The 21,334-nt window shown below is 43.3% G+C and overlaps 1 protein-coding gene across 2 annotated transcripts in view; it reads left to right on the top strand.

Moving 5' to 3' along the window:
- mark4b (MAP/microtubule affinity-regulating kinase 4b) overlaps positions 1-21,334 on the top strand; it is a gene marked incomplete at its 3' end in the record, with an annotated part of 73,934 nt that overhangs the window by 25,284 nt on the left and 27,316 nt on the right. For both annotated transcript variants that reach the window (XM_080503464.1, XM_080503465.1), the window contains exons 2-3: positions 1,692-1,889; positions 4,445-4,498. In XM_080503464.1, coding sequence (XP_080359590.1) covers positions 1,692-1,889; positions 4,445-4,498 — 252 coding nt within the window. The remainder of the gene's footprint in view (positions 1-1,691; positions 1,890-4,444; positions 4,499-21,334) is intronic.

Genomic DNA, 21,334 nt, shown 5'->3' with positions numbered 1-21,334 from the left:
CTCTCTCTCTCTCGCTCTCGCTCTCAAATCTCTCGCTCAAATCTCTCGCTCAAATCTCTCTCTCTCTCTCGCTCAAATCTCTCTCTCTCACTCAAATCTCTCCACGTCCGCTCAAGTCCTGCTGTGCGCTCGCTCAAAATGTGCAAAGCCCAAATGTGACAGACACGGTTGTCCACCAATCACAGAAATTTGGGGCGGGCGTTGAATTCTGATTGGTTGCTTCGGTTTCTGGAAGTGCCTCATAACCAACGAAGAAGAAAAAGAAGAAGAGGAGGGAAAAACAAACTGCGAGGGAAAACATGTTGTAATCCAGGATCACTATCTTTAGTTTTCCTTATTTCTGTTTTCCCTCGCAGTTTGTTTTTCCTTCTTCTTCTTCGTTGGTTATGAGGCACTTCCAGAAACCGAAGCAACCAATCAGAGTTCAACGCCCGCCCCAAATTTCTGTGATTGGTGGACAACCGTGTCTGTCACATTTGGGCTTTGCACATTTTGAGCGAGTGCACAGCAGAACTTGAGCGGACGTGGAGAGATTTGAGCGAGCGAGAGAGAGAGAGAGGTTGAGAGAGAGAGAGAGAGAGGTTGAGCGTGCAGAGGAAGAATCTGAGCGCAGAAATGATTTTTGAGCGCGCAATCTCAAGTTTGTCTTTGCGCAATTTAAATATTTCCTCAAAATGCTGTTAGTGTGCTTGCACAATAAATTTTTTTGCGCTCAAATTTTCCCATCGCTCGCTCAGAATTTTGGCACAAATATATAACCCCATAACTTTCACCGTCTCTGGCTGGAGTTTGTGGTCACGTGACAACAGACGTCCAGGTCTTTGTGAGTGGATGTTTGTTGATCTCCAGGAGGGAGTTTCATTAACCATTACTCAGACATTGTGCAGGTTCAGGTCTGCAACTACCAATTTATTGGTATTTTAGCCTTTTCAAAAAGGATCATTTGGGCCAATTAGAAAAAGAACAACCAGGGTGGCCTTTTTTTTTTTTTTTTTTTAACATCTTTAATCATCTGTCTTTGTGAATAAGGTAGAATTAATCCGCTTTTAGAGGCTGGGAACACAAACCTGTGTGACTTTGTTAAAAAAAAAAAGATGTGGATGATGTGGATGAAATAACTAATTTTTCCACTATTTTGCTGCTCATTTGAACTTTTCCACCAACATCAACATCACGCTGAACCTTGTGCATCCTAAAGGTCCTATATTATACAGTTTTTCAATGATTTCACATCAGTGTCAGAGGTTCAACAACATTACAAGTTTATTCCCCCAAATCCAGTCTTGGTCCTGAATTTCAGCCAGTCTAAAAGTCCCTCTCGCGATTCTACTGAGAACAGGCTGATTCTGTCTCTGTGCCTTCAAATGCCGATGATCTGTAGCGTTTGCAAGGAGAAAAAATGGCACCTGCTCGTAGCTTTAGAGCTCATCTACCTGTGGGAGGGGCAAAGTGACTCTCCACTACCGGAGGGAGGTGAATATTACAGTTAGAAAACCATTTTAAAGTGAATTTCTAATCAGCATTTTGATGGTGCTGCTGAAGCTGTAAAGTATCTATATGTAGCTTTTAATGTTCTTAATATAAGTAATCGTAGTCTCATGCTTGTAGAGGGTTAGTAAAGTGGTTCCATATTTGTCGATGTCGCGTGGTAGTTGGTTGTGTTTCAGTTTTTCTCTCCATGTCGTCCTCAGCACGCCTCCCTGTCGGCCAGCCGCTCGGAGAAGGGAACGGGCTGGTCCAGCCGCTCGCTCGGCGCCCGATGCCGTAACTCCATCGCCTTGTGCTCGGACGAGCACCCACACATCGGGAACTACCGCCTCCTCAAGACCATCGGCAAGGGCAACTTCGCCAAGGTCAAACTGGCCCGACACATCCTGACCGGCAGAGAGGTGAGTTCAACAGAAAGTGTGCGAGCGGAGAGACTTGCAGCGTATGTTTTGGAAGCAGAGCTGAATCATGGACAATCGTGGTGGGAGGGCGAGAGGACGTGACGTAGCACGCAGTGCATTCTGGGTAGTAAACAAACGGCCGGCCACGTAGTTCTGAAGAAGAAAGAAAAAGTAGAAAAATATCTCGCAGGCAGACGTGGAGTAGTGAGGAAGAAGTTTGTATTTCTTCCCCTCAATGCTCTTAGAAATGACTGCAGACGTCGGCTACATTGCCAGAAGTGCAACTTTATTACTATGATTGTCCTCGGAGCTAAAAATACATATAAACAATCCCAAAATAAACAGTCATTGAGGCTCGGTCATTCAACAAATTCAAGCGTACAGTTTTAAGCAAAAGGGGCTAGAGCAGCTACAGAGACCCTCAAGGAATGGTAGAACGGAATGCAAATAACTGTGTGTGCGCCTGGCGGTGGACTTTAATGTGCAAAATAAGAATCTTATCGGCTACAAATTTGATAAATCGATTAAATCAAAAAAAAATTTCGTCCAGCCCGAGTGACGGCGTCTCCAAACTAGCAGCGGTTGTAATTGCGTGACATTTTCCAGGTTGTTTGATCCGGTCCCAAGTGAAGCGATCCCCGGACCATCCCAGTGTGAAAGTTCCTCAGTCACGGGCTCCTCTCCTTTGTGTTTCGACACACTGCCATCTTTCTTCTCTTGAAACCCTTCTGACCTACATAAGTTTGAGCCGATAACGCCCGGCTGAAGAAACTTTGTGCGTCTGCTGCAGGATGGATCATGTGAGAGCGACTGTTTTGGTCTCTGACTGGGTCACTGTGTGTCGTTCACCTTCTTATGAAGCCCTCTCGCCTTATTTAGCAGCTTTCAGCTTCTGTTGTTTTAAAACTCTTTGCCGCAGCTCTCTCTTTTAATGTGCTTTTATTTTTATGATTCAGCCGTAAAAGCGACTGAAAAATATACTTGATTACAGTTACTGTTCCACTTAAAAAAGTATTATAATATCATCAACACACTGAGTGGGTCTGTATAATAACTGAGTCACAATGTGACAAATCCTACTTATTTACAGGAATTTTAAAAAAAAAATGCAGTAAAAGCGCAACTTTCCTCCGTGGACATTTTGAAATTCTTCCACTGTGAAAGTCGTTTTCACAGATTAAAAAAAAAAAAAAAAAAAAAAAAATTGTTATCGTGTAGCCGAACAGCCAAGAGAAGTTTTAGTTACTATTTCGTTAAGACGAAATATTAACTGTTAATGCTAAAGCCAGCAGGTTTCCAACTCTTTTACCCCATAAACTTCAGTAATTTTAACTTCATTAAACATCTTCCATCAGTAATCTGATTACTGAATGAAGTTGTGACGTAACAGTGATCTTCTCATTCCTGTTTGGTATTCAGTATTAACCCATTGTGTCCAATTGGTCAAATCTACTATTTTTTAAATGTTATAAATGGAGAAAAAAAAACAAAAAACGTTATGAAATCAATAACTACCACACTTTTGTTTATTTACGTCCCTTTATTTTCACTAAAACCACAACTGAATTGTATAGTTATACAGTTTAATACAGGCAATATGAAAACAAGCAGTCTTTCCAGCAGAGAAGTTTTTATTTCAATGAATATTATCTTGGTTTCGCCTCTTAGATCGTATCAAATACGCCTCCTCAGTCCTGCTTAATGAAACCTCAGCCTCTTTTCACACTTGGCAAGTGTTTGCAGTTCTAATTCATTTGAAAGATTAGTTTGTAACCACCAATTGTAATAAAGCAAAGTAGCTGGGGAGGAAATGCCAAAACGGCTTGTGATGTATGATGAAACTGCAAAAATAATTTCACACCTGTTGTTAAAAGATCCACATGAAACTGGAGCTTTCTTAATAAAAAAATGAAGAATAACAGACTTTTTTGTGGAAAGTCAGTCATATTTCACAATTTTCCTCCAAATGTACTAATTCACTTTGAGTTTTTTTGGTATTTTTAAAGTTTTGTCTTGGATTAAGATTAAAACAGGAGCTGAATGAGTTCCACTTCTGGATTAACCCTTTATAGGCACTAGTTAGAATACTTGGAAATTAAAAAAAACATTCTATTATGTGATGCTATTAAAAGAAAAAACAACAAAGTGAGGATATGAACACCTATATATGATGTTTCAACGCAGATTTATTGGTAAATGTAGAAGTGACCTAAATCATGTTGATTCCACCATTTATAATTTAGGAATGTCACTGGATTTGTTATGAACACTTCTAACATCTGTACATTCCAAAATGCTGCATTATCAGTCATGAGAAGTATATTTAGCATCACGATGCGCATGTGAGCGTGAACCAAATAGGGAAGTTTTATAATTATGACTGAAGATTACTTTTATTGTCATTTTGCAATGCCGATAAGATCCAGAGTGCACAAATAAGAAACAACACATCAGTTTCAAAACGGTTGAAGCCGGATGGATATTTAAAAAAAAAAAAAAAAAAAAGGTCAGAGACGTTTGCTTTACTGATTATTTTCCTCCTTGTTTGCTCTCAGGTTGCAATAAAGATCATCGATAAAACCCAGCTGAACCCAACCAGCCTGCAGAAGGTGAGTAACTGCGTTTGTGAGCAGACAAGGCGCCTTTCTCTCGTCGTTTGCATGAAGTGGTCGTGCAAATCCTCTTAAGCTCCAGGTAGCCGTCGATAAATCTTCATACTTGGAGCCGGACCATCGGCGCCGCCGCTGCACATTGGCCTCTCCTGCCACCTGATCATATTGAGTTGAATATAATCTCTTGGGTGTTTGATTGTGTGTGTGGCCTCGGCACAGTTCTGCTCTGCGCACGTCGTTTTTAGCACGCGGCGTCTGAGGTCGGGCATCGGCAGCAAAGCTAACGGCGGCGAAGACGCGGCCGGCGGTTCATCTGAGGAACCTTCTGATGTGCAGATTGTTTTTGTTTGAGCTGCAGCGGCTGCGGGGATAGAAAATCTTTGATGAAGAGCTCGTCTGTCCGGTCGCGGCTGTTATTCCAGTCCTTTGTAAAAGTCGGTGTAGCTTGTTTTCATCGATTAAGTCCCGGGATCAGTGAGTTGTGCTGCGTCTCTGTGCAACACAAGATCCGACATTCAGTCGGGCTGAAGGCAACCAAGGTGACGTCGAGGCTTCACGACGACTTTCCCTTTTGGTTCCTCGGATTGGCTGTAATTACCTCTGCCAACGAAAATGGCCTGAGAAGGTTATGTTTTTCATCTGCGTGTATATTTATTTATTTATTTTTTTCGTTTGCATGTACGCATTTTACCAACTTTTCCCGAAAAAACGACTTCCCCGAATTGCACGAAGGAATTTTCAGGGATGATTCGTCATCACCCAGGGACCGGTCCATTAGATTTAGGGATGTTAACGGCGAACTGTTTCAGAATAAATCCCCCCCCCCCCAAAAAAAAACTGAAGAAAGTGGTTCATGCAAAGCAGATGAGAGAGGCACCTCATGTCGCACTCTTAACCAGCTTTTCATGCCGGATTGTGTCAATGTAACATTTTTTGACGACCTGCTGTGGACGATGTTATTTTTGAAAAAGCAGATATTGCAAATATTGCGTTGTTTTTTTTTACGTGTACGTGTAGCGCAAGACCAGAGAAACCTCGGTCGATACACCTGCATGCAGAGAGCTGTCCTCGGGTGGGGAAGCCTGTGATTTTCTATCTGCGTTGTTTTCTATCCACTGCGTCAGTACAGGTTAATCTCTCTGCTGCTCCAGGAAAGATTAAGCTGGCATTACTTACTGAAAAGACTTTTTTTTTTTTTTTTTTTCTTTTTAAATTCCAGCATTTGAGCTTGAAAGGCTGAAGCTTAACCAGGTGATGACAGGAGAATCTTAATAGCTCGACCTTCTTGTAAGACTCTGGCATTCTCCAGATCAGGGGTGTCAAACATGCGGCCCGGGGGCCAGAACCGGCCCGCCAGAGGATCTAATCCGGCCCACCATGTGATTTTTTTTTTTTTTTTAAGTATAAATCTGAAAAGTGACAGAGGCTGATCTAAAAACACTAGATTGGCAAAAATGACATTCAAAACCGCCCTTGGTCAGAATTAATTAATGCATCTGTGGAGGTCACATGACGCAACACCTTTCACAATAAAGTGTCCAATTTATGTGAAGTGATACTTTAGACACGTAAACTCAAAACAATTTCCAGATGATGACAAATTGTTTTAATCCTGAATAAAAAAAATACGATATCCAGATACAGGTGACTGAGGGTTTTTATTTTTGCAAATATAATAATATCTGATTTCCTTTAATATGTAAATTTCAGAATAGACTGGCAAATTCTTGCAGTTACAAAAGAATCAATAGAAGGAAAGACTTTGACATTTGTCCATATCTGCAGTTTAATATGTTACGTTAGACTTGTTGGGCCTCCAGAGGTCAGATCAGGTTGATGTGGCCCCTCAACTGAAATCAGTTTGACACCCCTGCCTTAGAAGATGCATGAGGAAAATGTGTAATGATCGAATTGCACATCATCAAAGTGATTAAAAAGAATAAATGTGTCAAACTTCTGCAGTTTGTGTTAATTGTAATTTGTCTCAGGCCACGTTTACACGTACCTGGATACCTTTGCTCTTGGGCCTTAAATAAACGCAGCCACGAGGATTCCAGGTTTCTGATGGGCTATCATGGCTTAATGCAGCGCTTCTCAAATGGTGGGGCGAGCCCCCCTGGGGGGGGCGTGGTGGAGTGTCAGGGGGGGCGTGAGGCGGCGCGACTTTCAGTATTGGTGTCTTTATTCATGCTTGAACGATTAAAAAAGGGCCTCCAGCTCATTTTATTAATTTATTTTGATTATCAGGCGATTGTATGCAGAATGCTGGTGCCAGCAACTCATACAGTGGCTTATACAGATAAATAAATAAATATTATCAGGTTATCAATGGTCGTACAATTCAGGGGGGGGCCTGAAAAAAATTCTGTCCTCTAGGGGGGGGGCATGACAGAAAATAATTGAGAACCACTGGCTTAATGCGTCTCGTTACGCTGCCCCCTACAGGTCTGCGTCAATGAAGATTTATTTATTTTTTTGTAAACGTAGAGGGAGAAATATCAGTTTTTGTGTAAACATGGCTTAAATAAGGCAGAGATGCACCCACATACCCACGCCCTCATTTTGAGCTTCAAGCACACATTACTAAACACATTTTTTTCTGTTTTCTCAAAATATCTTCACTGTGTTTTCTCTGGCAATAAGCACTTTTGAGCATCTGGTTCCGTTGTCATTCCTCTTGCTTGTACACTCCTTGCTGCATATTAGAGTCGGGTTGTCGGTGCAGATGCTTGAATCTTTACGAACACTCTTTGATCCCGGTTTTCTCACAGTTTGTACAAACGGCTCTTTGTTCAGTGGCGAACCTGCTGACCAGAGTCTGACCTTCGTTTGATTATGTGTCTGTCCGCACCTCCACCGCAGCGAGATACTCATCTCGATCAATACTGCAAACACACACACACACACACACACACACACACACACACACACACACACACACACACACACACACACACACACACACACACACACAGCTCATTGATGCATTCTGTGCTGGTTAGGTAACCGGCGCCGAGTGTTAGCAGGACTGATGGCACACTGGTGGGTTAGTGATGATGATGATGATGCCCGGTGTTCCACCTGGCCTCGACGCAGGCCTCTTGATTAGTCGAGAGGTCTGATTCTCACACTGCTGACGTCGAAATGACCTTAGAACAAAGTCACAATACTTGCGAGCGCTATTCACTATAGCTTGTAAAGTTTAAAAAAAAAAAATCAATAATCAATCACTAAGTTGCATAACACTGCTGATACATGTGACGGCCTCGGTCTTTTCGAGCAACATGAAAACATTCCCGCTTATATAAGATCCTTCTTAATGAAGTCTGAGCTCTAAATGTCGTTTCTGCCAGACGTCTGAGCAAAACAAGTTTCCTGAAAACCCCGAGACCAAACCGGCATAGTTCTAAATGTAATAAGTTGGTTAAAATTAGCCTCTGACGTCTCACTGATTGCTGCATTAAAGCATGAAAATCATTGCACATTATAAAAGCCATTGAACTACAAAGTGGATGAACGAGGCATAAAGAAATCTGTGATCTTTTATATGTTCCACTGGGGTCGAGACGAGCGTCTGCAACCTCTGTGGCTAAAAGAAATTTTTTTTGGTGATTTGCCACAAAATTAACTTTTACCCACAGATGTGAATCATGTTGATCGTCGACAATGCGGCTGAAACGGCGCCTGAAGTTTCATCAATAGTGTCTTTTATTGCATTTAAAAAGTTTCAATCACAATTGAGGATTTTAAACATTTTCAGCTGTTTTTAGACCCGGGTGTTCGCAGTCCCATCCTTCTTTTTCAGCATATTGTTGACATTTGAACAGTTTTAACCATATTGTCGTATTGTTTTTTTTCTATCCATCTGTAAGCCATTTAAGCTTTCTTTTCTTTTGTCTTTCTTTTTTTTTTGTAACAAATTGTAGTGCTTTTAAGGGATTTTGAAGCTGTTTTCAAAGTCCTGTTCATCCACGAGATGAATCCTGTATAAAATGACTGGTGTGCAAATAAAAGCAAAATAAGATCAAATGTTTATTTACGTATCACGGCGCCATTACAAAACGGCTTAAGAGCCACATGTGGTTGCAGAGCCGCTGGTTGCTGACCGCGTGCGTGCGTGCGTGCGTGCGTGTGTGCGTGTGTGTGCGCGTGTGTGCGTGCTTCTCCACTGGTGGGGAACGAATCCTGATTGCACACGAACCTCCAAGGGTTATATCATCATTGGCCCCATTAGTGAAATCAATAAATTTTTAGACGGAGTCACAAAGAGTTGTGAAGTTAGAGTTGAGTTAAGCAAACCAAAGTTAACCAACCCACGCTGTAATGAGGGCTGTCCTGCCGCCTCGTCGTGGTGTCGTGCTCCATGCTGCAGTGGAGCCGCTGGGTTGCCAGGTCTGTCCTGTCAGCACTATTGTAAGTGAGAGTCGGGCGTTCCACACGCTGCTCAGTCCACACCGTCTCTGTCTCAGGTCGTCTTTTGTTGCTTAAAACGGAGCATTTCAACAAATCCTATCATGTGGTAAAGAAACTGTAAATATATATAAGTCTATATATATATATATATATATACATACTCCCATTATGTAATAATTAGCCGAAATCCATGCAATCATTCTGGAGTGTATAACGTTTTTTTTTTTTTTTTTCAGATTTTATTGAAATGTGAATTGAATTTTATCTTTTTTTTCCTCTTTTTTTAAACCTCAAAAAAGTTTGTCTTCACTGCAGCTTTTCCTAAAGAGGGTTTCAGGACAACAAGTTTTATACACAGAAATAGCATCTAATTATTTCCATGTAAATTCTGTTTTACGTCTGTGTTTTCTCAAGATTAGAGGAATTCCTGCTCTGTTGCTTAAACGGAAAAGAAAAAAGGAAGCCCGGTCCTATTTTCTGTGATGTAACTTCCACAATCTTGTAATATTATCAGACTAAACCAACCAACTGGAAGAAGAACGATTAAATCAAGTACAATCTGATGCTCGTGATCTTATACAATCTGGGTAGTTTTTAAGTTCTCCAGAGCTTCCTAAACATTTTCTTTTTCCTCTGAAGCAATGTGAGGGGCAGTCTCACAGATCTCGACTTTTCCAAAACTTTAAACGCGAGCGGACGTGACGACTCTCGCCAACATACAAAAACGGGAAAAAGGAAGTGTTGTTCTTAAATCTACTGACTTTAAATTGGACAAAACCTGCAAATACAGACACGATACTAGAATATTAAATGCTAATAGGGATTCACCGATACCGGTATTTGGTTTCGGGTCTGATGCTGCACAGAGTACTCGTGTTATCACTGCATTCCCGTACGCTCACATTTCTAAATCGTAGTAAACTGGATCAATGTGCTTCTCAAATACGAGTTAAGATGTCCAAACACAGGCTGAATTGTTTGACTCACTGTATTTGTATGAAAATGTGAAATAACTGCAAGCGATTGCTCTCAGGGAGAAGCGCTTGTCCAAACATTAATCTCAGTCTGTCTCTCTGGGGAAAATGATTTATTTGCTTCAGGGCACCTCATAGAAATGCACATAATCTGCATTCAAATATTCACAACATTAATATTCAGTACGGGTCATTCACAGATGAGTTGAAACAGAAAAACACAACAGCTTCTCTCTCTCTCTGTCTCTCTCTCTCGCTCTCTCTCTCTCGCTCTCTCTCTCTCGCCTCAGTCTATATTTCGTCAACTCCTCTCTTCACGCCCCATTTCATCCACTCTCTTTCCATCATTCTCTCCTCTTTCTCCCCGCTGCTTCTTTCTCTTTTCTTTCATTTTCTCCTCTTTGCTAAAGCGCCCGCGTCCCACTTTCCCCGCGGGCGTCGGTGTTGCCGTCGTAGCTCCGCTGTACTCCACCGTCTGTACGAACGACCAGCGTAGGAGAAAAAACTGGCTGCCTTTGGTCTTTTAAGAACTCGGCTTCTGGGAAAATGCCACCAGAGCACAGGGGTGTGCAGGCGAGCTTCCACCTGCAGGGGCGCTCTCTGCTGACGCACCACAACACCTGATCGGATACAGCGCAAGCAGCCCGTCTCCTATTCAGACGTTATATTTCATACTGGGTTGTGGGTTGGGACCATTAAAACCTTTGTTTTGCTGAGGCACCTATATGTGCTGACTGGGCTCATCGAGACATCTGAAAACTGTTTTACTTATATATGGAGCTTACTTGTACACTTATCCTCCCTGAGGTCCCATTAAGGCTGCACGTCATTAAAGGTCCCATATTTTTCAATAATTAGGTGTCAGAGGTCCAACAACGAATCCTGAATGGTCCTGAATTTCAGTCTAAAAGTCCCTCTAGTGACTCGACTGAGAACAGGCTGTTTGCGAGGAGGGAAAATGGCACCCGCTTGTACTTTTAGAGGGCAGCGCTCGTCTTTTTCCCCGCGTGACATCATGAAGGGAAAGTCAGATGACGGACTTTCTTCACTTGTGGGGCCTCGTACACAGAGTATGGGGACACGTCACACTGCTAGAAAGCCATTAGAAAGTGAATTCTGCCACCTTTTAATAAATATCACTGTAAATCTACTGCGAGTTTTCTGGCAGTCGATCACTGTAAGAGTTTTTTTTTTTGTGACGGACTCCTCCCCTGTGATGTGAGTTGTTGGCTCCTCTGGCAGACGGTGCAGCGCCACCTCAAACGTCTGGTGGCATTTTGTGTGCAGGAGAATTTTTTTCTGGGAGCCAGCCAACTTTGTGCACTTGGACAACGCCATGTGTTTGTGTGTACGTGTGCATGCGGGAGGGAGTTTGTGTTGCTGTCTAATGCTGTGAAGGATGTTTTGCTCCCTTCACCCAGCCCCCCCCCCCCCCCCCCTCCCCACCAGCCAGGAGCTACATTCCAGACAGACGAACAAAGGGGGCAGTCGTGTGGGGATGGGGAGGTGGTAGTTAGGGGGGTTTCGTCTTTGGCCCGAGTGCTTGAGAAAGACGAGATGGAGGGCAGATCTGAACACAACAGACTGAGTGAGTGTCGGCCTCCATGTACGATGGCAGGCGGATAAACTCGGCCCAACACGCCCTCCGCTCTGCCTCGGCGAGCATGTGTAATGCCATTATCTGGATCGCCATTGTGCGTGGCAGATTGTCCCCGTGTGGGTGTCTGTGCATAATCATATTGTTGCGGCTGCACACAGCGTTGTTATTGTGCCCGCATGTAAAAGGAATAATTAGACAATAAAGGGGACGAGAGGGCCAACGGAATAAAAAACGGTAGGCTTTCCCCATCAGCTCCACTTCAAAGCAACATGAATTCACCAGGAGACGAGGACAGACGCCCAGTCTCAGGTCCTCCCTCTCTCTGTTTGACCAACAGCCATTTCAATCAAGCCGAGTCAGCATTTTTAATGATCTAGTTCACACTACTATCAATATAAGGCCATAATTAAACTCCCTTTTCATAAATGGTTCAGTTCCTCTCACCAGCGAGCTCCAGAGCTCCAATTACTGCTGTACTTTAAGTGAATGAAGGGACCGGGAGGCGTTTTGTCGGGTCCTCCCAGCAACCAGATTGCAAGGTCCAACATATCCTCAGATGTTCCCCAGCAACAGGCGGGGAGAGAAGAGGCGAATCCCTGAGTAATGGGGCTTATTAAGCCGCTGTTCCACCACACAGTACGTGGCAGAGCGGGGGGTTTACGGTACGGCAAAGACCAATTCTTGACTCTGGTCCCACAACAGAAAGTACGGTAAAGATGTAGGTGGAGTTGTGAACGACGCGGAGACGCTCCAGCGGAGAACACGGAAGCGGCCAGCGGCCATCCAGGTCGTTCTCTTGTGACTCAGGTTTAACTTTGTCATTGTGAACAGCAGCGTCCAGCTCCTGCTGAAGCTCCGCCTCCTGTTCCTGAGAGGAGCGACGCAACGCAACACGAGGTGTACCTCATTAAAACACCTCGGCGATGTTGTGTTGCGCCGACGTTTCAATAAACCCAGTTAACAAATCAACCAGTGAGCACAAAGCAGCGCATGTAAACAGCTGGAGGTTTACGACCGATTAAATGATTAAATACTGTGGGCAAGTCCGGAGAGACGATCTTCACTGACCAATCAGCAGATGGTGGCGCCGTCGCTCCTCCTCACAGACCCGTTCCTCGGTGCCCGGTACCTCAACGGAGGGGTAGCGGGAAGTCTTTACCCGGCAGTCGCGCGTTCTTTCCGTACCATCCACAACTTTAAAGTCGGACCGCGTGAAAACTCGTCCCGTCCCACGACGCTCCACGACAGGAAGTGCTGTGGAACCGCACCTGTAGAGTTCTCAGAAGCAGTTTGACGAGACAACAGCAGCTTGGTTCATCGGCGCTTGCCTCAAACGCCGCCGGAGGGTCGTCCACATGTACAGAAATTACTCACAGAGGGCAGCAAGTTTTGTCAGATGTTTGCTCCAATTACACACGTGGCCATTTAGACGTTGACTCAGCCAAGGCTTGTTGAAGTTGTTTGTGCCAAGTGGGCTCATTGTTGACTCTTGATGACGAATGAAAACATAAAAGTGGGCTGATTTATCACCGCGGTCATGAGGCGCCTCTGTTTTCAATAACATCTGAAGATCTGTTTAAAATGTTTGTCGGGATAAACGTCACACTTCAACCACAAACATCAAAGTCGCTCCTCGCTGCTTCAAAGCTGCTTCAAAGGATGTCACATTTCAGTAATGCCATTTTCTGTGCATTACGTGGCAGCGATGAGTCACAGTCGTGTTTCGTCAGTTTCTAGATGTGTTTCAATCACCTGTGTTTCTTCTTCTATTGGACTGAGAGACAAACCGCCACTCGAGTGACTCACTAACACCACCTTGTGGTACGGAATGGAATTACAAATCGAGGGTTGCAGGGTGCGGGCCTGCTTTTCAGTAGTTCTACCACATCATACAGAAACATTTTTGTTTGTTTACTTTCATTTTAAGCTAGCAATGTTCCATAGTTTTAACTCTACCTCTTGTACATGTTTGAGTTTTGTTCATTTACCTGTTTTTGCAACAGCATCATTGTAATTAAGGGCAGACAACAATTGTGGTTTTGCAGTAATCTCTGCCATGTTGTAATGTAATGAAAGGCTGAACAGAGTATTTTCTAAACTACTGCAATAATACACACTCACACACCAATAGAAGCACCTGCTGATACAAGGCGCTGCACTCAGTCCGTCTATTGGAAGTAGTTTGGGGTTCAGTGCCTTGCTCAAGGATGCTTTCGACATGTGGACAGGGGGCGATGGGAATCAAACCGACCTGCAACCTTCCAGTTGAGAGACAAAGAAAGACCAAGAGGACAAATAAATGCATCGGTCCTAAGTCTGGATATTTAACATGAATAACAGTGATGTTTGTTGTCAACATTATGACTCAGAGTTGCGTGTTCAATCACCCATGTCCCCCCCTGTGCGAGTGTTTAAGTGCCTTTGAGCCCGATAAAATACATCTACATATTAGCTTAATATCCCTTCTATATATAAAATGTTCTCTTCATTTGTTACATACGTTCTTGTTTCAGTCTTACTGAACATAATATATACATATATTGGACTTATATTTTCTTCTCTGGCAACCTGCCAGCTCGCTGGAGTTTGTCTGCGTTTGTGTCACAATTACTGTTGAAATGTCCATCTGTTTATTTGTGCGGTAATTGGCACCATTAAAGCCCATTTATTTTATTAAACTATTTAGTCGTACAGGGAGCCTGATTGCAGCTCCTGTCTCGTGGTTGTAGTTCCGTGACTTCTCACACAAACCTTGTACAGAGCAGGAGATTTACGCCGGGTGATTAAAACCCGGGTTTGCATGGCAACTGTGACGTGGGGCCGACGCCACAGGGGACGGACGTTTAAGAAAGCGTACGAACAAAGTGCGGGACGATTGTGGCACGACTCGTGCATGGACAGCATTCTCAGTGGACAACTCGTCCATGGACATCTTTCTCAGTGGACAACTCGTCCATGGACCGCACTCTCAGTGGACAACTCGTCCATGGACATCTTTCTCAGTGGACAACTCGTCCATGGACAGCATTCTCAGTGGACAACTCGTCCATGGACATCTTTCTCAGTGGACAACTCGTCCATGGACATCTTTCTCAGTGGACAACTCGTCCATGGACAGCAGTCTCAGTGGACAACTCATCCATGGATGAGATAAATCCTGTACAATGTGCTTTTACATACGATTTGTAATTGATGCGTTATATGTTTTTCATATATCTAGAATATTTCCATATATATGTAGTATGGCATCATATGGCTTTGTTTCTCTTGAGGATTACTCAGATTTAGCTTATCACACCTCTGTCACCTCGACACTGGCCTGCCTGGCATGAAGGAGTTGTCCAGTGTTGTAATTTTGTGGACGAGACGTCCGTACACCGAGCTGGACAGACTCTGAGGCTCTGCTCTAGTTTGATTCTTCATCCAGGCACTGTTTGGTGGGGGGGGGGGACCAGTAATTCAAGATGTGGTGTTTAAAACGTGAACATAAAGTCACGTGAAAGATGTGCTGATTGACTGAGAGGTGAGTAGCAGCGTGAGCTGAGCATTGGTGGGATCGATGAAGGTGACTCAGCAGTTTTGTTGCCAGCTGTCTGACGTTTGAAGCCTCACTTTTCTTTTCTTTTTTTTTATCTCAACCTGTTTCAGCTGCTATTTTTATCTTGAAATATGCAACAACTCGACACCCGGTGGTGAGAGATTTGGCAAAGCGGGCCGGAGACTGCAGAGAAAGAGTTGAATGAGTCCGGGAAGAGACGAGGGTGAATGAGCGTCTGAGCCGATGGTTCCTCCTGAAGCTCAGATGTCCAGCTGATGCACCATGTCCGTAATTCAATTGCACACATTCCTCGTGGACTCGTGGTTTTGTGTATGACGGTGCTTTTCAGGAGCCCTGAGGAGAAAAAGTAACAGATGTGTAGAACGTTACAGGGCCCCAGAAGAGTGACAGGGATGCACAGGCCTACAACGTGATGGTAGAAGTCGAAACGCAAATGTAAAAGCCGCAACGCAGAGGTAGAAGCTGCGTCGTGATTTGCAAAAGCTGCAGCTTGACTGCAAAATCCCCAAAAATGTAGAGCTCTCAAAACAAATCTGAAAATTGAACCACCATTAATATGAATGCCACACAAATGTAAAAGCAGTAAAGTGATGCTGAACTCCACAACACCGATGCTAAAGCTGTAGCATGAATGCTAAAGCAGCATCATAAATGCAACCGACTGTATTTCTGCTAATTATCTCAAAATATGCTCTCGTGTTATATAAATTTTCTTATTTCACATTTAGTTTTCTTTATTATTGAACCAAACCACATCAAACTTTTATTGTGAACTACACGATGTGACTCGCATCCATACAGTCTGACTTTGCGTTCACACGTGTGCTTATAAGCTAAACTGCTGAAGATGAAATAGACTTTAATTGTCCTCACGTGGAGGTTTTCTCTGGAATTCATCCAGGTGCAGTTTACAAAGTATAAAAACGGAGTAATAAGAGATCAAATGGAGAAAGTACAGTAGCAACACGCTTGTTTGGTTCCTGGTCTGCTGGTTACCAGGAATGTGTCTCTGATCATGTGGAGAATCGCGTCTCCGACAGACGGACGCTCGCCTCAGGCGACAACGGGGTTATGTCATCACACAGGAGCTGTTGTTTCATCATGGCGGATGGAGTCGATTGTTTTAGGCACGTGGCTCCGAGTTACATAAAGTCAGACCAACCAGTTTCTCCTTTAGAGACAACTGCAACTTGGAAGCTGTCAGGTCCGTCCACCCTGGTGTAAAGAGCATCTGTAAAAGTTGGTACTTTAACTAAAAGCTCTTGATTCCTAGAGGCTTAATGAAATGCATGCGGGTAAACTAGCTGCATGCAGATAGCTGTAGATATTTAGCATTCGCAGATGCTAATGCGAATGGGAGGTGTGTTTTGTGTTGCCGTCAGGAAGACTTGAGTTACGCTGGGATCAATGAGGCGCTCCTCCTTTAATAAACAGGGTTTGGTGGAGTAGTGACATCAGCTCATGCTAAGAAAAACACTTGCTTAGTGAGCCTGACAGACAGACGGAGCAGAGCTTTGCATTATTTTTACCTTCAGCGAATGCACAGTGGAAAGTCACCTTCATCTTTCTCACACTTTCCCGTCAAGTCATCACTGCCTGAATGAACAGCTCTTCAAAATACAAGTCAAAAACGCAAAGCGTAACAAAAGTTTCTCATTTACACGGCAACGTTTTGAAAACGGTGGCCGTTTACACGGAAACGGCAGAAATGCTGAAAATTATGCAGTCGGCATGCCAGGCCAGGAATTGATGCTGTGCATTGTTTTTCTCATGAAACCACACCACACACACACACACTCACACTCACACTCACACACACACACACACACACACACACACACACACACACACACACACACACACACACACACACACAACACACACACACACACACACACACACACACACACACAGAGAGAGAGAGAGAGAGAGAGAGAGAGAGAGAGAGAGAGAGAGAGAGAGAGAGAGAGAGAGAGAGAGAGAGAGAGAGAGAGAGAGAGAGAGAGAGAGAGAGAGAGAGAGAGAGAGAGAGAGAGAGAGAGAGAGAGAGAGAGAGAGAGAGAGAGAGAGAGAGAGAGAGAGAGAGAGAGAGAGAGAGAGAGAGAGAGAGAGAGAGAGAGAGAGAGAGAGAGAAGAGAGAGAGAGAGAGAGAGAGAGAGAGAGAGAGAGAGAGAGAGAGAGAGAGAGAGAGAGAGAGAGAGAGAGAGAGAGAGAGAGAGAGAGAGAGAGAGAGAGAAGAGGAGAGAGCGAGCGCGAGCGCGCGCTCATTGATGCATTCTGTGCTGGTTAGGTAACCGGCGCCGAGTGTTAGCAGGACTGATGGCACACTGGTGGGTTAGTGATGATAATGATGATGCCCGGTGTTCCACCTGGCCTCGACGCAGGCCTCTTGATTAGTCGAGAGGTCTGATTCTCACACTGCTGACGTCGAAATCACCTTAGAACAAAGTCAAAATACTTGCGAGCGCTATTCACTATAGCTTGTAAAGTTTTAAAAAAAAATCAATAATCAATCACTAAGTTGCATAACACTGCTGATACATGTGACGGCCTCGGTCTTTTCGAGCAACATGAAAACATTCCCGCTTATATAAGATCCTTCTTAATGAAGTCTGAGCTCTAAATGTCATTTCTGCCAGACGTCTGAGCAAAACAAGTTTCCTGAAAACCCCGAGACCAAACCGGCATAGTTCTAAATTTAATAAGTTGGTTAAAATTAGCCTCTGACGTCTCACTGATTGCTGCATTAAAGCATGAAAATCATTGCACATTACAAAAGCCATTGAACTACAAAGTGGATGAACGAGGCATAAAGAAATCTGTGATCACACACACACACACACACACACACACACACACACACACACACACACACACACACTGCAGAGAACAATCCACGATAAACTATGCACAACGGGAAAACAGACCGACAGACGACCAAGTTGTATTGTTATCACAATGACTGTCAAAATAAAACTACCAAGTCCCAGGAGAATCTGGACGGGGAGTCACTGGCCTTGGTTTAAAATGACCGATCGTCTAGGAAATCCAGAGCTGCTCCTCACTGCAGCTTTGTATAATGCTAACGTTAAAGCGAGATGAGTGTCGGCGACCAGGACGGAGCGAGACAATGGCCCATGGAAGTTTTAGTAACTGTAACTTTGTTTCTGGTTTTGTCTTAATTATCAGGTATTAACCCTGCGTCACATGAAAACGCGTTCTTCAGAACGGACTGTGGCACGTCGACACGTTTGTTACCCGCCTGCATGAAATGTGTTTATTGAGTTAACTGCAGTAACTGTTAGTACTACTGGTTACACATTTGGTGCTAAAGCCAAATGTAGTTGTGGTGCAGTATTTAGTCATAATTCATTGAAAAGCACCAGTTAACATATTGCGCTGTGACTGTGAAGACGTGAGGATGAGGATTGTTTTCAGCTTCCTCCTCTGGGGAGACGGAGTGATGGGGGGGGGGGGGGGGGGGTTGTTTCCAGGGGCAGCTGAGGTTCACCTACCAGAATGAATTCATCTGTGCATTCCAGCTTTTGTATTCCTGCTCTTTTCACCGACCCCTCTCTTTTCTGTCTTTTGTCTCTTTTTTTTTTCCTGCACTGTTCACTTCTTGTTTTTTTCACCCCGTCTGTAATTTATTCTACAGAATTTTTAACGAGGTGAGTTCACAGCCAAGCTTTACTGAACAACAAATAAAAAAAAAAAATACATATATCTACAAAGCTGCTCTGAGTTTAATTTCTTGCTGCGTGAGCGTCGGTCTCCCCTCTTTCTATTTTCTTCCTCTTTGTTAGTTTGTCGTCTTTGTCTTCTTCTTCTCTCCGCTCCCGCCCCTCATCCCCTGTGCATTGTTAATTTGCCTCATTTGCTATTCCTGCATTCGTTTCCTGCTGACACGTTCCCTCATAACACGATGTTTTTTGTTGTTTTGTTTAGTTTAGTTTTTTTTTTTATCTCTCACACTTTGCCCTCCAGGGTCAGAATGTCTCACTTTGTCAATAATAACTGAATTAAAAACAACAAATGACGGATGAAAGCAGCTGATCGCGGTGCGCAGAGGGCCCACGCCGGTGTTTTCTCTGAGTCTGACTCATTTCTGATTTTCTGAAGACAGTTTGACGACCCGTCGTCGAGTCCTGGCGTCGGTCCTGTGTAATTTCTTAAGTGGCGTTCACGGGCAGATGCATTACGTTAATTAGACAGGAAGTGAGGGACGGTGCAGAGAGGCAGCATGAGGCAGCAGTCTGGAGCTCAGTGATGGATGAGGGGGGGGGTCTGGAGGGAGAGCACACCCCAGGGAGGAGGCCTCATTGTCAGTGTAGCATTGTGGGACCCGGGATCACCCGGGGGGGGGTGTGATCCTGGGTCCGGAGGTGGTCCGAGAAACCAACCGGATAAGATGGATGAAGAGAAAAGGCGTCCATATATCAGCTGTGAAACTGTGTGAAGGAACTCTAATCTAATGATTGGACTTTTCTGATTTTGCTCAAAAAGCTCAAAAACAGATTTGAAGAAGGGACACATGCATTTAGTCGTAGTATAGGATCATCACCTTATAATCTTCATATTAAATCACACGAACAGAATCAAGTACGAGTTCTAGTGGTTAAAAAAAAATGTATACATGATGCCAAATAACTTTTGGATTCTGTGTTTGCCTCTTTAAGAGACATGCAAAGATTACTATCCTCGGCACCCATTTTATTTCTGTTTCTTCTGTTGTCAGTTGATGACTGTTGGGGGCTCGGACAAAAAAAGCACATCAAAGCGTGCAGGACGTGACACGTGAATAGCTTGCTCTCGTTTTTGTGGCTGATTCTGCATATTGTTTCTGCTGAAATCGCAAAAATTAGCAAAACAATTGCCTGTTCAATTGGATGAGATGTTGATAAAATCTAAATGGGGGGTACACAAGATTTCACCTGAAATTGTCAATCATCTAGTTTTCCAAATTACATTTACTGTCCAATTATTAATACGTCACCTGATGTAGATTTATTGTTTTTCCCATGAGTTTGAATTTTTATGGTGTCATGCCAGAACTACACATATGGCTACAATAAATACATGTTCAACAAATACAACTACAGGTACATCCAGATGTCCAACTTCTAATAATAATAATAATAATGTGTTGGTTTCGGCTCGTATTTTAGATTTTAATAATGGATAAATGTGTATTTTGTAACGTTGTCTCTCAGTTCATATATTTTACAGTCACTGTGATCAACGATCACATTTGCACCACGAGTAACGCAGCTTCAGTCTGTCCTGGACGTCTTGTGTTATTAATGAACCCGACGACACCAGTGACGACAGCATTTATTACATAAGCTACTGTTATAGATGCAACCTTCACTTTTCAACTACAAATAGTACTTCTGATAATACTATCACAACTCCACCCCTATTTGGTTTTTTTTAATACTTGTTTATTAGTTTTTTTCATACGAACAGAGAAACATATAAACCATACAGCAACATAAACAGTATACAGTGTCACAGTACATCTGAATTGACAATCATTTTTCTATTACAATTCCAGGCAATTTACATTCTTACAGCATTTGATCTTATATCTGAAAGTATAGCAGTAGTTTTGTCCATTTTGCAACGTACGACTCCTTTTGTAGGCGTAGTAAGAAGGTCAATCTTTCCATCTCATGAATCTCCCTGATAACTTCCACCCAGTTATCTACTGTAGGTGCATCCTTCTGTAACCATTTCCGAGTTATTGCTTTCTTCGCTGACGCAATCAGTATTTTCAGCAGGTATCTATCATGTCCTGTCATTCCTACCGGTAAATCACCCAGATAAAGTGTTGTGCACTTCAATGGTATATTCTGCCCCAAAGATATGTTGGAGAACTTCCTGAATATTTTCCCAGAATATTTGAATTTTTGGGCCGTTCCAAAAAAATGTGGTGTAAAATGTTGTAAAATTGTCATTTTAGGAGTAGCAAAAAAGCGAACAAGGTTCTTCCAACAGAATTCACACCAATACATGGAACAAGAGGTCGAGGAGGCAGTTTCACACAAGTTCTCACACTGTTCACCAGTTATTTTGTCCTTCAATTCTTTTTCCCATCTCTCCCTGATGTAGTTTGTGGTCTCTCCTCTACCTTTTAGAATTCCTTGATAAAGTTTTGAGAATATTGATTTGGAGTTACCATCTTATTGATCGTATTATTCCATTGGGTTCCGTAATTGCCTCATTCTTCTTTAGTTCTTTTAGAAAATATTGACGTAATTGTAAATATCTGAAAAATTAGTGTT

Source organism: Blennius ocellaris (assembly GCF_963422515.1).
Source record: "Blennius ocellaris genome assembly, chromosome: 2".
In the NCBI taxonomy this organism is placed as follows: Eukaryota; Metazoa; Chordata; class Actinopteri; order Blenniiformes; family Blenniidae; genus Blennius; species Blennius ocellaris.
Note: the sequence above shows the minus strand (reverse complement) of the source record. Positions and strands in the feature narration are given on the sequence as shown.